This window comes from Rhinolophus sinicus, linkage group LG06 (assembly GCF_036562045.2).
Source record: "Rhinolophus sinicus isolate RSC01 linkage group LG06, ASM3656204v1, whole genome shotgun sequence".
NCBI classification, from domain to species: Eukaryota; Metazoa; Chordata; class Mammalia; order Chiroptera; family Rhinolophidae; genus Rhinolophus; species Rhinolophus sinicus.
In genome coordinates, this window is record NC_133756.1 from 12,696,610 (window position 1) to 12,713,615 (window position 17,006).

The 17,006-nt window shown below is 50.2% G+C and overlaps 2 protein-coding genes across 3 annotated transcripts in view; one reads left to right on the top strand and one right to left on the bottom strand.

The window, feature by feature from the left end:
• The window catches only part of MYCL (MYCL proto-oncogene, bHLH transcription factor), an 83,784-nt gene that overhangs the window by 32,607 nt on the left and 34,171 nt on the right, over positions 1 to 17,006 (bottom strand). The window lies entirely within an intron of this gene.
• On the top strand, positions 49 to 11,097 carry MFSD2A (MFSD2 lysolipid transporter A, lysophospholipid). Of its 2 annotated transcripts, none has more exons than XM_019737122.2 (14): positions 49 to 329; positions 1,761 to 1,892; positions 3,353 to 3,477; positions 6,357 to 6,480; positions 6,607 to 6,685; positions 6,916 to 7,073; positions 7,535 to 7,625; positions 7,724 to 7,845; positions 8,057 to 8,140; positions 8,718 to 8,801; positions 8,897 to 9,009; positions 9,417 to 9,560; positions 9,652 to 9,828; positions 10,628 to 11,097. In XM_019737122.2, the coding sequence occupies exons 1-14, from the start codon at positions 237 to 239 to the stop codon at positions 10,689 to 10,691; spliced, it is 1,590 nt and encodes a 529-aa protein (XP_019592681.1). In that variant the 5' UTR covers positions 49 to 236; the 3' UTR covers positions 10,692 to 11,097. The 2 variants fall into 2 exon arrangements, with proteins under 2 accessions (XP_019592681.1, XP_019592682.1); XM_019737123.2 differs by having other exon boundaries at positions 50 to 329; positions 1,764 to 1,892.

Here is a 17,006-nt window from a genome sequence, read left to right on the forward strand (position 1 = left end):
AGGGCGGGGCCCAATCTTTAAGAAGCGCGAGGGGGCGCGCCGGGAGTGTGCGCGGACCAGCCTGGTTTACTTGTGAGTAGTGACTGTGGTGACTGTGGTGACTGTGGCGGCGGCGGCGGCGGCAGCGGCGGCGGCTACTATCGCAGCCCAGGCGGAGCGGAGGCCGGCGGAGCGGAGGCCGGCGGAGCGGAGGAGCATCCCGGCATCCCGGTCCCAGGCGGCGTGGCCCGCGGGTCATGGCCAAAGGAGAGGGCGCCGAGAGCGGCTCCGCAGCGGGGCTGCTGCCCACAGGCATCCTACAAGCTGGTGAACGCCCGGCCCAAGTGAAGGTGAGGGCCTGGCACCCCGGGTGGAGGGGAAGGGGCGGGGGGCAGGCTGATGGGGACGTCGAGATATAAGCTTGATTCTGGGACACCTTGGGCTACCCGGGACAGGCGGGCCCAGGGTCAGGAGGGAGCCCGGGGGTGCCCTGGGGCTGGGGGGTGATGGAGAAGGTTTGTAGACGCGGGCGCCCTTTTTTGCCTAACTCCTCCTCATCTCCGCGGAGCCGCCACGCCGCCGGCAGCTCCGCGCGGTGCTGGGCTCAGCAGCCTAGCTGGTTTGTGTTCTTCTATGACACGCGGCTTAGAAGCCAGAGAAACCTTAGAAGGCAAAGAGACCCCAGAAATCTAGATAACGCCCCTTGGTGCCTCATTTCTCACCCCCTGCTTTCCACCCCCACACGCCTACGCTTGCGCCTCAACTCTGTGAGGGCCGCTCAAGTTCATTCATAAGAACAAGGGCTCTGCTCTTAAAGGAGCTGCATTCTTCAGGCGTTTGTGTGAGAGTGGGTGTTGGGGCTCATGCCCGTGCTTTGTGGGTCTTGACCTTATCCCCAGGTCTCTGGACATAATAAAGGACCGAATGAAATCAGGTGGCCCCAAGGAGGGATCCTAGCAAATAGATTTCTGCCTGGGAGGTGACTGCCCTTTCCTTTTAATTTTATTAACTGATCCTTGGGAGGACCCCGGGTAAGCAATTAAGCTGCTGCCATGAATGAGTAATCTCTACTTTCCCTGGGCAACCTCAACCTCCCCAATGCCTCATCCAGAGAGAGCCCAGTCCTACACCTAGAGGCCTTTCCTCCCCTCTCCAAGGTTCCCTAGATGCTGAGGGAGGGTAGGATAGCTTCTGGGTTTGCCTGAGTCTCTAGCTGCCTACAGGGGCCAGGGACACTCTGGGACAGATGGAAGGAACAGCTGTGCCTGCAGCCAGCTGGGCTGGGCCCCTACAGCTCTCTAGAGCCCTCACCCAGTAGGCAGGTGGGTCCTGGCCTCTGAACCAGGGCAGGAACTGGGGCTAGGCTTAGGAAGCTCTTGGCAGCAAGAGGATATTCAGGTTGTAGCAGTTGGTGCTGGATGGGGACAGGTCTGCTGCTGGAACACACTGCTCCTCCAACTTGGAAAAGAGTATGGCTGAAGCCTTGTGTGTGGGGGAGTTTTTTAGGGATGGTGGGCTGATAAGAATCTGGGGGGAGTGGGGTTGGTTGGGTGGGTGGAGGGCGTAGCTTAGGGGCAACTTTCTCAGTATGGATTCCCCTTTTCTAGGTTCCTAAGAACAGAGAATACCTTTCTTGTGGGAAGTCTCCCTGGGTGGGAACAGGGCAAGGCAGACTTGTTCCTTCTGGCAGAGTTGGTTGGAGGGATGGTCCTGCCTCTGGAAATTTCTAGGGTGGAGGCCAGGATCGTGGATCTCTTTTCATCTTTTTCTCTTCTTCCCAGAAGGAACCGAAGAAGAAACAACAGTTGTCCATTTGCAATAAGCTTTGCTATGCCGTTGGGGGGGCCCCCTACCAGGTGACAGGCTGTGCCCTGGGGTTCTTCCTGCAGATCTACCTGTTGGATGTGGCACAGGTGAGTGTACTGAGCCCGCCAGGGGCTCCTGCAGCATCCTGAGGTGGGACAGACTAGGGACTCCCGGGTAGCTTGATTCAGTTTTCTCCATTTGTGAGATGGGACTGGGAATTCCTACTTTGCTGCCTCTTAGAGTCACAGTGGATGAGAAATAAGAAGGCTTTGGAAAGTATCCAGAAGGGGAGTTTATCCACCCCAGGAGTCTTAGCTGGCAAGGTCAGGCAACTCCTCCTTGCCTGGCAAGGGTTAGGTGGTGGTGTGAGGGAGAATGAAGCCCGCTGGTGATGTTGTTCCTAGAAGAGACTGGTACACTATGTCCCCAACTGGACAGCAGTTAGCTGGTTTGTCTCTGGTCTTGGTGGGTGTTTCCAGGCATGTGGGTGAAGTGCAACCCATTTTCACCTGAGGAGCATAGGCATGTCAGGAGGCCTGCAAATGCTGGGCTGAGTTACGGTGCCCCAGTACCCAGGGTCTTTGACTGGGAGGGGTACTGAAGATGAAGCAGGGCTCCTCTGTGCTTTGAGAAGCTTTGGCCAGCAGCCTGGCATCCTTGTCTGGATGGGAGATGGCTGCTGAACAGCCACAGCTCTCGGGGCTCGCACATTGGCCATCTTGTCTATTTAGCATCTGACTTCACAAGCAGGGCATCTTAGTTGTATCCATTTATAGATGGGGAACACTGAGCCCCAGAAAGCACAAATGGCATTGTTCAGCAGCCAGTGTTTAAGCAACTTTCACGGGTTGGACCCTGCGTGGGGTTCAAATAATAGAAACCTGCAGCTAAAGTGTAAAACTATGTTGTAGTGAGTGTTAGAGTTGGAAAAATCGGATTAGGGAAACGCCATGTGGGAGAGGCCACCAGTTTCCTAGCTTCCTGGAACCATAGCAATTATAGGGCCTTGATGGATGGAAAAGTCCAGAGAAACTATCTCTTCAGGCCCAGAAGGTTTGGGGGGAGGGAATAGCTTGAATGGGTAGTGACAGGCCACTTTTTAAAAAAACATCTGTAGGTTCCTTTTTCCACGTCCAAGATAGAACTGGACCCTGTAAGATAGGAATCATAACTGCCATTATACAGATGGGAGGTGCACTGTAGTCACCCAGCAAATGCTAATTCTGGTATCAGGTGGTTTGGGGCTCAGGGTTGTGAAAGGGAGGCAAGAAAATATTCCGGATTCATTCTAATTCATTCATTCTGAGTGTTTTCAAGGGCAAGTGAAAGGGAGGATGTAAGGGACAGTTCTGGGAAAGTTTCTCAGGAGGCACACAGTGCTACTGCAATCACAGAACTATTCTTGTCATTATTAGCAAGGCAAGTGGAGATGCTTAAGGCCTGGGAGCAGCATAGGCTGCCAAGGGCCCGGATGAAGCGGGGAGGGAGCCCCTGCTGTTGCCTACCAGTGAAGGTTGAAGTGGGTGGAAAGATGAAGGGGTCATCTTTTGCCTATTTCCCATTCCAGGTGGACCCGTTCTATGCCTCAATCATCCTGTTTCTGGGCCGAGCTTGGGATGCCTTCACAGACCCCCTGGTGGGCTTCTGCATTAGCAAATCCTCCTGGACCCGTCTGGGCCGCCTTATGCCCTGGTGAGTAGAAGAGATTCCTTCGAGGTAGCAGAAGGCAGGGCTTCTGGTATGTCTACTACCCTTCGTTTTTTCCATCTGTTTTGTCACAGGCTGGGGGGTGAAAAGAAGGACTGATGCAAAAACCTGAGTGTCGAAATCCCAGTTGAGGCCTCAGCTGCCCCAGACAAGGGCCATGGGACACCCTGCCAGTTCATTCCCAGACTGGCCAAATTGTTAGTGAGCAGCTTACCCCGGCCCAGGCCCTATTGCTCCCCAAGGTCCATTCCCTTCAGTGAAGCTGGAATTCTAACTTCTCCCACTTAGTCTCTTCCCATAGTGGCAGAAGTAGTACTGCATAGTGGTTGAAAGGTTACACTCTGAAGCCAGCCTGCCTCCGTTTGAATAATAGCTTTCCCCCTTACAGCTGTGCAACCTTGGGGAAGTCACTTAATATCTCTGAGCCTCGAGTTTCTTTATCTATAAAATGGGGATAATAATATACCTATCTTACAAGGTTGTGGTGAGAAATGTTTTGTTTTGTTTTGCTTTATGTAAAGTACTTAGAACAGTGGCTGGTACATATTAAGTAATATATAATTTGGCACCCCTTCAGATGGCTCCTAGTGGGGCAAGAGTGGAAGGCAATACCAAGAATGAGATAGCAGACCCATAACCTCTGGCCCCTTGGTACAAAGCCTACAGTACTCAGCCTCAGGCTGTCTGGCAACTTGGGGCGAGGTGGTGCTACAGATCAGACAGTAAAGGAAGACAGCAGCACAGGCTGACTGGCTGGAGCTTTGGTTCCCTCCAGGACATCCTGCTTGGTAGTGGTGGGGGACATACTCCTTTCATCTCCAGCCCATCCAGGCTCAAGTGGGCGCCTTCCTGCCCCAGGGGTGCCCATACCTGGTCTCCGGCCTTCAAAGCTCTTCCCACAGCCCCCGCCCCCCATAGCTTCCTTTCCCACGAGGGCCCCCTCCCACCTCCCACTGCAATCTTGCCAGTGCCTGGCTAAGGCCCAGGTTAGGGCCTTTGATCCAGGCTTTAGGGCCAGGGGGCAGGACAGTCTGCCTTACCTGGGCAGGCTGCTCTGGGCTCCCAACTGGCAGCTAGAGCCACTCCTGAGGTTGAACCCTGTACCCGCCTCCCTGGCAGCCTGTGGGAGGCGGGGCTCTGCTGCCACATCGCCTCATGTGGCCCAGCCAATGGGAGGCGGCTGCTCTGCCCAGGCCAATACGGCAGCAGTCCGGGTTACTCCCAGTCACTTTCATTCCTCATCGGCTGCTTACGCTGCTGCTTACGAAGAGAGGATGGAGTGTTTGACAAAGGCTGACGCCCTTGTTCTCTGAGGAGACACGTGGATTTGGGAGGAGTGAATGAGGGCAGGGAGGGAGAGCAGGGGAGGCCCTCCCTGTGGCTTCTCCCTGGGCAGGTGTGGCAGCCAGCTTGGTGAAGTTGCTGAGGCCCTTCAGGCTGGTTTCTGATTTAGCGCATGTCCTTACCTGTCTGGGTGGTAACTCCTGGTGATACCTCTTGAGAGGTACCACCACCCTTGTATCTGAGGGCACACTGGACCTCTTGTAGACTGTAATGCCTTGTAGTATATGTGACCTCCCTGTCCATACCAGTTAGCACCTGGGCCCCTCCTCAGGCCTGGGAACTGGCACCCCTTCTGTCAATGTAGGAAGAGGCTGGGCGTTTCCGGGTTTGTGAGTCCTGTGGCTCACTCTTCTTCCAGGCTTTAGACCAGACGTGCCCTCAGCCAGCATTTAGAAACCCCTGCAGACCAGGAAGACTGACAGACACTTTCTCTGGAATTCCCAAGACCATCTGGTGTGAGGCAGGGTGTCAGCAGGGTCACACAGGGAGGCTGAGATGCAGCAGGGCTGGCCCTAAGGTCCGATTTCCAGCCCAGCGCGGTCCCAGCTCCCTGGCTGTGGCCTGTACTCTCCCCCTGAGCTTTCCTGGTGTGATGATCACAGCAAACACTGTGTCCCAAGCACTGTTCTACATTTTAATGTCAACTTATTTAAGTCTCAAACTACTTCAACCCTAGGAAATAGAACCAAGGTCCTTATACTGGCCTGGAAGGGCTCACACGACCCATTTCCTCTCCAATGTCATCTCCTAATTCCATCTCCCAGGCTCACTCCAGCCCAGCCCCACTGGCCTCCGTGCTATTCCTCATACCTGCTGGGCACCTGTCCTACCTGAGGGTGCTTACACTGACTGTCCCCCTTGTCTGGCACACTCTTGCCTCAGACGTCTGCAAGGCCAACTCCCTCTTCTCATTCAAGCCTTGGCACAGATGGCACCTCAGTGAAGGCTGACCTGTCTACTTGGTTGTGAATTGTGTCCCCATACTCCTAGTCCCCATTTAGCCAGCTTTATTAATCACCTCATAATTGGTTATATGACTTTTTTTTATTGTGATTATATATATATGTGTGTGTATATATACATATACATATACATATACATATACATATACATATACATATACATATACACACATATATATATATAACAAATTTACCATTTTAACCATTTCTAAGTGTACAATTCAGTGGCATTAAGTACATTCACATGGTTTTGAAACCATTACCATTATCTACCTCCAGAATTTTTTCATATCATCCCAAACTGAAATTCTGTTCCCATTAAACAATAACTCCCCAGTCCCTGGCAACCACCATTCTACTTTCTGTCTCTATGAATTTGACTACTCTAGATACCTCATATAAGCAGAATCACACAGCATTTATCCTTTCGTGCCTGGCTTATTTCAGTTAGCATAATGTCTTCAAGGTTCATCTGTGTTACAGCACGTGTCAGAATTCCCTTCCTTTTTAAGGCTGAGTAATATGTATACGTATAACGTATGTCCTCCCCTTCCTTAGGATCATCTTCTCCACGCCCCTGGCCATCATTGCCTACTTCCTCATCTGGTTTGTGCCTGACTTCCCACAGGTCCAGGTCCTGTGGTACCTGCTCTTCTATTGCCTCTTTGAGACACTGGTCACGGTGAGTATGGGTACCTGGCTATCAAGGCAGGGGTGAGGGCAGTCCCTGGGGCCTTCAGGGTTGGTGCCCGAAGCCACATCTGTCTGTCCATCATCTGACTGGCCGAGGGCCTCTCTTCCATGCCAGTGTTTCCACGTTCCCTACTCAGCTCTCACCATGTTCATCAGCACAGAGCAGAGTGAGCGGGATTCGGCCACTGCTTATCGTAAGTCTCTCCCCAGCCCACTGATCCCACCCACCAGGAAGCCTGGGTCCCCTGTAGAGCAAGGCCATGAGTTTAGTCCAAGGTGCCCTCTGCTCTACCACCCTATAGCGACCCTACTTGGAGCTGCTACCATCACCTGGGGCTAGAATTGAGCATCTATCCATGTGACCTGCCTCCCTGGGGACCACAAGCCATGGGTCCCCTCCAAAGGACCTTGTTTTCCTGCTCAGGGATGACTGTGGAGGTACTGGGCACAGTGCTGGGCACAGCGATCCAGGGCCAAATCGTAGGCCAAGCGGATATACCTTGTCTTCAGGACCCCAATGGCTCGGCAGTGACCTCGGAAGGTGCCAATCGCACACACAGCACCACCTCACTCAGAGAAACGGTGAGGCCCTTGGGAGAGCAAGGGTTTGGGGAAAAGAGGAATGATGGGGTAGTTTGTAGTCATCCCCAAAATAGTAATCATACTAGTGTCTGTTAAATGTTGGGCATCTGATATACAAACTGTTAATGTGCCCACTTCCCAGATAAGGAAACTGAAGCATAGAGAGGCTACACAATTTGCCCAGGGTGACAGAGTTAGTGAGTTCTAGAAACTAGATTGGGGGAGATTTGAACTGCGGGCTCTCAGACTCCACAGCCCGGCTTCTTAACATTTTGTTCCTCTGGACTTTGCCCAGCCTTGGGAAACTGCTGCAGGCCCAGGATGATTCTCCCATTTCACAGATGGAGACAGTGAGGCCCCAGAAAACAAGGGACTGGTCTAAGGGCATTGAGTGGAGCTGCCGGAGTTGGGAGGAGATCACACTGACTGTCTCTCTCTGTTGCCTTTATCTCCTTTTATAGCAAAACGCATACCTGCTGGCAGCAGGCGTCATTGCCTCCATCTACATTGTGTGTGCGGTCATCCTGGTGCTAGGTGTGCGGGAGCAGAGAGGTGAGAAGCCCTGGGGAGGTGGGCAGGCCCCAGCACAAATGGTTTTGTCCCTCTGCCTGGACCTCTGCTTTTTCTTCACTGTCCTTTCTGGCCCCCAGAACCCTATGAGAGTCAGCAGGCAGAGCCGATATCCTACATTCGGGGCCTCCGGCTGGTCATGAGCCATGGCCCATACGTCAAGCTTATTGCCGGCTTCCTCTTCACCTCTCTGGCTTTCATGGTGAGTGGGGGCCTGACACGCTCAGTCTGGGGTGGGGGTGTGCCCTGGGAGGGGGTAGGCCAAGGACTTAGGATGTGACAAGCCTGAGGGACAGGTGGAGTTGGGGGACGGGTAAGCAGAGGTCCCTGGGGCATGGGTAATGTCTTGGGAGACTCAGCTCCAATCACATCTTTCCTTGTGTTTCCTTCCCTCTGCCTTGCTCCCCCCACAGCTGGTAGAGGGGAACTTTGCCTTGTTTTGCACCTACACCTTGGGCTTCCGCAATGAATTCCAGAATTTCCTCCTGGCCATCATGGTGCGTGCGGGACCCCGCGGGTGGATAGACAGCCTGGGCTGAAGTGGCATAGGCTGTGAGATGGTTCTTTGGAGAGTCAGAGGATGTTTCCCACACTGGCCCAAGGTCATGAAGAGATGAGGGAGGTTTCTCAGAATATTTGGTTGGATCTGACCTACAATTGCTTAGGTAGGACTGTGAAAGAGTTTGGGTGCATATATCAAATCATTATGTTGTACCCTTAAATTGATACAATGTTATATGTATGTCAGTTATATCTCAATGACACTGGGAGGAAAAAAAGAAAGAGTTTGCGATTAGATGTTCAAGTAGAGAGCATAGCAAGAGCAAAAGGGTGGAGGCCAGGAACTTTGGAACTCTGGCTCAGTTGTGCTCAGAGAAGGCAGAAGATGAGATTGGGACCCGCTCTCAGCCCGCCTTGGGAGCCACCAAAGGTGGCTGTCAACTTCCTCACTGCCCAGATAATGTCATCTGGCTGCTCTCAGGCAGGGCTGGGAGCACCTTTGGGGTCCTGGAAAGAGCAGGAGGGGTTCCATGGCTCGAACCCACTTCCCTCACCCACTTTGTCCACCCACAGCTCTCGGCCACATTCACCATTCCCTTCTGGCAGTGGTTCCTAACCCAGTTTGGCAAGAAGACAGCCGTATACATTGGGATCTCAGTGAGTGGGGCTGAAGGGACAGCACCTCGGCTGGGCTGGGGGGTGCTGGCGGGAGCCTCTCAGCTGACTCATCTTTCTGCACCCCTCTCCTCTAGTCAGCAGTGCCATTTCTCATCTTAATGGCTCTCATTGAGAGGAACCTGATTATCACATACGTGGTAGCTGTGGCAGCGGGCATCAGTGTAGCAGCTGCCTTCTTACTACCCTGGTAAGTATATAGGCACACCTGGGTATGTTCCCCAGTCCCCCACCTCCACTTCTGAAGCTCCCTGGAGAATTCTATGGCGGCTTCTCCACTTGCAGGCCATTCTGTGGGTCCAGGTTAGGGCAGGTCTTCCAGTAAAGTTGTACAGGTTGCGAACTGTGCAAGAAAACCTAATCAGGTGGAAAATGGGGGCTTAGATCTGGTCTGCACTCTACTGACCCAGCTGAGCAGAGGGGGGTTACGTCATCATGCAGGGCCTTCATTTCTTATTCACACGAAGTTCCCTCTCCTCACTGAGCTGTGTCCCCATGGGCCTCCTCTTCTCAGTGACACCAAGGTGCCAAATGGGCTAGTGGGGATTTGGGGTTGCTAGGTGGGTGGGTCCTCACGGCTGCCACCGCTCTGTACAGGTCCATGCTGCCCGACGTCATTGATGACTTCCACTTGAAGCACCCGCACTCCCACGGAACCGAGCCCATCTTCTTTTCCTTCTACGTCTTCTTCACCAAGTTTGCCTCCGGAGTCTCACTCGGCATCTCCACCCTCAGTCTTGAGTGAGTGGGGTGGGCGCCTGGGGCAGTGCTGGGCAGGTATAGATCCTATGTACCCCCTCCTCACCATTCCCCTTCCCATTGCGTCCCACAGCTTTGCTGGGTACCAGACCCGTGGCTGCTCCCAGCCGGCAGGTGTCAGGTTTACATTGAAGATGCTGGTGACAATGGCTCCCATAGTCCTCATCCTGCTAGGTTTGCTGCTCTTCAAGCTGTACCCCATTGATGAGGAGAGGCGGCGGCAGAACAAAAAGGCCCTGCAGGCTCTGAGGTGAGAGCAGGCAGGGGACCGGGAGGTGGAGCAGGTGCCTCCTGTGACTATGTCCAGACTTCTCTCCCACATGTCTTCCCTTGATGGCTCCTCCTCTGCCCCTTCCCTCTGCTGATTTATAATAGTGGCAGCTGACATTTCTTGAAAACTCAGCTGCATGCCAGGTACTGCGCAGGATGGTTTTACGTTTTAATGAATAATTTACCAAGTGCTTATTGGAAGCCTACTGTGTGGCAGGCATTGTTCTAGTGAATGAAACAAACAAAAATCCCTGCTCTCAAGGAGTTTACGTTTTAGACAAAGTGCATTCATGGTCTCCATAACAACAACCCTAGGTGTCAGAGTCCCATGATTCTCTCTGCAGATGAAGAAACTGAGGCTTAACCAGGAAGGGTGACTGGCTCAGCTGATAGAGGGTTGAGCTGGGTTTGAGCCCTGGCATTCTGACTTCACCACCTGCATTCTTCATGGCTTTCCTGGCATGCAGGACCTCAGGTGTGGCCTGAGCCCTGCCTTTCAGGAGATCAGAGGGCAGGGGAGTGACTCATGCCAGCTCATCAGCCAGCCCAGGCCAGAGCATAGTCCTGGGGCTTGTGATATGTTGTGGGCAGCAAGAAGAGTGGACAAACCAACCAGCAGTTTCTGGCCTGGGAGTGGGAGTGAGCAAACTATATATGTCCTGTGGTTTGCCGACAGCTGGCTGAGACTGCCCAGCCAAGATCCCATGAGGAATGATGCAGGTAGGGACAAGGGAGGGGCAAAGATGCTTCTTCCAACCCATTTCCTCTGGTTCTTGCAGGGAAGAGGCCAGCAGTTCAGGCTGCTCTGACACAGATTCTACAGAGCTGGCCAGCATCCTCTAGGACCTGTGATGTTGCCTGAAGCCACCATGCATAGGGCCTGTGTCACCAGGCCACATGAGGAATCCAGACCTGCTTGACTGCTCACTGAACAGCTGGTCTCCAGGTGCCAGGAAGGGAGCCAAAGACTTGAGAGTAAGCGGCCCAGGATGACAATGGTGCCCACCTTGGGGCAGGCTATTCATACAGCCACCTGCCTCTCCTCTGCCTGAACATGGGGCCGAGCCCTGGAGTTGCTACTGTGAATATGCCAAGGACTGATCGGGCCTTGCCCGGGACACTAATGTAGAAACATTTTATATGGAGACTAATTAATAATTTAATGACTGTGTACATAGCAGTGTGTGTGTGTATGTATATGTCTGTGAGCTATTAATGTTATTAATTTTCATAAAAGCTAGAAAATGGAGCTTCCTGTTTCTGTCTTTGTTCTTGGCCACTGTGCCAAAATTCAGATAGTGAGAGGAAGCCCTGAGCCGAAGGGGCCTTGGGTGGGGAGAATGTGTCTGGAGGTGTGATAACAGCGTTAGCTAACATTTACTAAACACCTACCTGTACCAGGCACGGTGTGGAGGCTTTACATTCACTTTGCTAGTGTTCTCACTTAATGCTAGAAACCATCTTGCTAAATCAGGACATGTCCCCATTTTAAAGATGAGGAAACTGAGCTCCAGTGTCAAGAGGGACTTGGCTACCATCAAATAGCCAAGCGTGACCTAAGTGGGGCTGCCTCAAGGGGCAGGGGTGCAGGAATGGCTTTAGAGAGGCGTGCTGGAGCCAAGACGCATTGGACCTATGTCTGCAGGGGGACCAGAGGCCAGACGTGCATTCCAGGGCTAGGCAGGTGGCCTGCAGAAGGGGCTGCATCTAGCTCTGGGGCTGTGAGACTCCATGTCAGGACTGTGAGACTCCAATACGTTAACCACCAAGCTCTGCTCTCCTCTGTCTAAGAACGACCAACATACTGTCAGACAGATGTCTGCTCTGCCCAGAACGCTGTGCTTCCCACCGTGTGGGCCTGACTGTGCTGGGGCAGGATCTGTGGGACTGAGGCCCTGTGGGGTCGTAGAGACCTGAGATTCTTTCTCCACAACTGTTAATGACAGTGTTGGAGGGTGAGAATGTACCTGACTCTGTGTGTGTGTGTGTGTGTGTGTTGAAGAGAGGTGCTGGTGAAAACCACCTCTGGAAGGGCGGAGGATGGCCGGGGGAAGGCCTAGTTTTGTAGTATTTGCCTATTTCTATGGTATAAACACTCCTACGATAGCCAATTTCAAGTTACCAATGGTACTATCTTGCAAAATTCCTGAAAAGTTAACACTTGGCTCTTGCAAGCGGATAGGAGCCTGCGTCTGCATATCACTGGCTTTCACACATGTAAGCCAGCCTCCAAAAATCGCAAAAGCAAAGCTGTCAGGATCAGCAGTTACCAGCCCAACGTCTTTATGTTCTAGATGGATAAATGAGGCCCAGAGAAGAGAAGCACTTAGACTCTTTAGGCTAGGGTTTTGACTTTGCATGTGGGGCTCCATTTTTTGCTAATGAAGCCTGCCAAGCCACTTTTATAAATTTATAAAGTGTTACCAACAAGCACTTAATAGATATCAATTCAATCGGTCAATTATAGCCACCAATCCATTTTCTTAAAATATTTTTAATTTCCTAAACCACTCAAGCTTGCTTTTTTCTCCATCCCTATAGTTACTTACAGGTCTTCTCTTCTCTCACGTGGATGATTATACTAGCATCCTCACTGGTCTCTGTCTTTGATTTGATCTCACATTTTTCTGAAAACTATCCAAGATAACCAAGTAGCTCTCCTGTTTAGAAACCCTTCTGTGAGTTCCCATTGCCTTCAGGAGGAAATCCAAAACCCCTGCTGACCTTGCCAGCCCCAGATCTAGATGCAGCTCTTTCTGCAGCCTACCTCCCTGGACCTGCAATGCATGTCTGGCCTCTGGTCCCCGTGGCAGACATAGGCCCAATGTGTCTTGGCTCCAGCATGCCTCTCTAAAGCCATTCCTGCCCCCCGTGCCTCTTGGGGCAGCTCAAGAGTCCATGCCCCCTTTATTGTGGTCTCCCACACACAGTCCAGGGCCAGGCATGGAGGGGTGAGTGGGACTTGTGGTGCTGAATAAATGTGAGCTATGACAAGAGTTGCTTTGTGAGCCAGACCCAATTCCTAATGACCCAATATGATGGTTCTCACTTGGTCTCAGTTTCCCCAACTGTACAATGGGGATTTGGAATTGAAAACCTTTGCCTCTCTCCAGTTTCATGCTCATGGAAAATAGCTCTCCTTTTCAAAGACCGCCCTCCCCCAACTCCCAGGTTGTGGGATGGTTTGGGTACACGTGAGGGAAGTGGGAAAGCAGTCTAGGATCCCAGACACCCCTTGGGTTATTGGCTACTCCAGGTCCCTTCTGGACAGCTTGTACCTGCTCGTCCTTTGGGAGAAGTGCTGTCTCGACTTCCTCTATTCTTGGATCCAGCATTACTATTAAAACTCTGCCTCTCCCTCTTGACTATCCTGCTACACTCAGCAAATCCCCCTCACATCCCCAATCCCTGCTAAAGACCAGATGTGGCTTTGCTTCCACCTGCTGGAAGGAAGGGGCAATATCTTTCAAAATTGCAAAGAAGGAATTCCAAATCTCTCATTGACTGGCTCTATGATTTTGGCTATCCATTTATTGAACAAATATTTATAATGGGCCTACTATGTGTTATGCACTGGCTAGGCCCTGAACATAGAGTGGTGAACAAAATAAAGCTTACGTTCTCAGTAGGGACCAATGGCAAATAAATGGACATACGAGGATGGACAATTAAGTTAGCAAACTCATCCTAGAAAAAGTGCTACGTACCTCATTGCTGAATATCACTATGGTCACCTTTGAAGTACTCCCCTTGGGAAGCTATGCACTAACTCCAGCACCTAGTCCACCCTTCAAAGCAATTTTGGAACTCTTTTTCTGGAATGGCCATCAGAGCTGTCGTATTATCCTTGATGTACTGAATGTCATCAAAATGTCTTCCTTTCAATATTTCCTTTATCTTCAGGTAAAGAAGTCATTGGGGACCAGATCAGGTGAGTAGGGAGGGTGTTCCAGTACAGTTATTTATTTACTGGCTCAAGACTCCCTCACAGACAGTGCTGTGTGAGCTGGTGCATTGTCGTGATGCAAGAGCCATGAATTGTTGGCGAAAAGTTCAGGTCGACTCTTTCACGCAGCCTTTTCAGCACCTCCAAATAGTAAACTTGGTGAACTGTTTGTCCAGCTGGTACAAATTCATAATGAATAATCCCTCTGATATCAAAAAAGGTCAACAACATGGTTGCAACAAGTTCGTGAACTTAATTGTCACACCTTTAATACATAAGATAATTTCAGATTGTAATAAGCACCATGAAAAGAAGAAGCAGGGTGATGTAATAGAGGGAACTTGTGTGAAGGCTATTTTAAATTGAGAAAAGACTGTTCTGAGAAAGTGATGTTTGTCTTGAATCACAAAGAGAATTGGCATTCAAAGGACTTCCAGGAAAGTGTTGCAGGGAAAGGAGAGTGCAAAGATCCAGAGGTAGGAAAGAGCTTGTCGTATCTGAAGTGCTAAAAGGAAACAGTGTGGTCAGAGTTCAGTGAACAGGAAGGCAGGTGGTCTGAGGTGCGTTTGGAGAAGCATACAGGTACTAGACCATCTAGGGCCTTGCTGCCCACAGTGAGAGTTCCAATTTTATTTTGAGAACAGCCAAAAAGCCATTGAAGAGATTTAAACAGAATAATGATTTACTTTTTTTTTTTTTTTAACGAAGGCAGAGGCAGATGGTGCAGGTCTTTGTGGGCCACGTTAAACATTTTGATCTTTATCCTAAGAGAAGAGTGAAGCTATTAATGAGTTTTAAGTAGGAGAGTCAAGTGCTAGATCAAGATGGGGATAAAAAAAAAGGGCTCTGTAGTAAATCTGATGGAAGGTAACCTCAGAGAGTGTCTGGTCATAAAATTCCTAACTGGACAGGTCATGGTGGGGGCCCAGGCCAACAAAAAGGTTATCTTTGCCTTAAGCAAGCCCTGTCCACTGTTTTGTACATCTACGTTCACACACCTTTGAAATGCCAGAGTAATCCTCTTTTTCAGATCTCTGGGAGCCCTAACCACGCTCAAGGGAGCACATAATCTTAACAATGTGTAATCCCCACCTTGCTTTCTCCCACCTTCGTGTAACCTTCCTTAGCTTCCCCCTTAATTCCAAATGTATAAAAGGAACTGCAAAACTGTCATTCCCACAGCACTTGATAGCTTGCTTTCCGGCATATGTCGGCAGTTTAGCTCAAATACATTCTGATAAAAATTCTCTACAGGTTTGGATGTTCTTACATCAACAAAGAGTTTAGAAAGGCTATATCATCTGCTTTGTGGAGAAAGGATGGAAGGAACTGAAAGTGGAAGCAGGATGGCTCCTGTAGAGGCTGCTCTTGAGATGTTTCTAGGCGACAAAGGTAACAGACTGGGGGGTGGCAGTGGAAATGGCAAGAGGACAGATTTGACAGCTGGTTGGCCTGGATAATAAAGTGAGGGAGAGGGAGAGAGAGAGAAATGAGAGTGATGCCTAGATTTCTAACTTGGGTAACAGAATGGCTCCTCAACTCAGTAACAGGGAGGACAGGAGGAGGAACAAGCTTGGGGGACAGAACAATTGATTCGTCACCTGTTTGTATCATTTGCATATGAAAAAAAAGAAGAAATCACACTTAGAAATTCCATTAAGTCGGGAACAAGAATACATACTTTCACCACTATGACTATATATATCCTTTAATTGGAGGTATTAGCTGTTAACACAAATTCCGCCAAGTAAATTTAAAGATCTAATTGGCTTTATTGAACGAGCCATGAATTGGGCAGCACCCCATCTAGTAAATAGAAAGGTACTCCATGTACACAATGGAAGGCTTTTATAGACAGAAAGAAGGTGGGACAGGAAGTTAAAAGTGGATTATTTCAGGCAAAGTTGCCTTCCTTAGGGGAAGGCAGGAGGTCTTACAGGCAGATTACCTCACTAGTGTTATCAGGAAATTCCAGACTGATTGGCTTAAAATTCTACTCCTGGGAGAGGCTGACACTGCAATTACGTTGGGCATTTAGTCTTGGGGGTGCTTTCCACAAATGACTCCATGTTGTTTCTTTTGAACATAGTCAATGCAATTAGACAAATAAAAATTGGAAAGGAGTAGGTAAAATGATCTTTGTCAGTGATATGTTTGCATTCCAAGAGAAACCAAATTAATCAACTGAAAAACAACTATAAACAATAAAATTCAGTAAGGAAATGGGGTATAAATACAAAAACCAATATCCTTCATATATGCAAACTGAAATCAGTTAAAACTGCATTGTTCAACATGCTAACCACTGCTACATGTGGCTGTTTGAATTTAAATTTAAAATAATGAAAATTAAGTGAAACCTTAAATTTAGTTTCTCAATAGCCACATGTGCTTAGTGGCAACCATATTAGTGTAGTTGTAGAACATGTTTCTCACTGCAGAAAGTTCTACTGTCCCATGCTGAGTTAGAAGACACGGTGAAAGAGACAACCACACTTACGAGATCAATAAAATACCTAGGAATAGGAAAAAACGAGTTCCTTGTCAAACCACATGACTTAAGTTTCGGTTACAGGCCCCATGTCTGGACTTCTGTGTATTTCAGGTCACAGCCAACGTAGCTTCTCTGTGGGAGCCTTCTCAGACTCTCCCAGGCAGAGGGACAGGTTCTTTCAGGCTCCCCAGTACAACATACAGTTGATCCTCATTATTTGCAGATTTGGTACTTGTGAATTTGCTTACTTGCTAAAATGTGTTTGTAATCCCAAGAAGGGAGGCAGGAGAGAGCAGAGAGAAGAAAGAAGCAGCAATAGCACAGGAGGTAGAGAGCCAGAGAAGGTGTTTTAGACCAGATCCAGAGTTTCCCCCTTTTTCTCCAAGGCAGCTGGGCAGCGTAGGGTGGGGCTCAAATCTCCTGGGCAATCAAGGAAATCCTTGATTTCTGTGGCCTACAGCCATTTCTGTGGTGTGGCCCTAACGAGACCCAGCCCAGAGTGAACTCTGCTCACCATCCAGGAAATTGCCTTCTGCCTGGCAGAGATCCTGTTGAAACTGGCCTAGGTTGGGTGGACTGGGTCCCCACCCCAAAGTTTTCCAAGATGACTTGAACAGCTTGAAAGGAGTCTGGGATGTCTTGGGGTTATGTAGGGTGAGAGAAGAAGGGAGGGGGCAAGACCGTCTGCCCTTCTAAGAGTTCGTAAGAGACGGGGAAT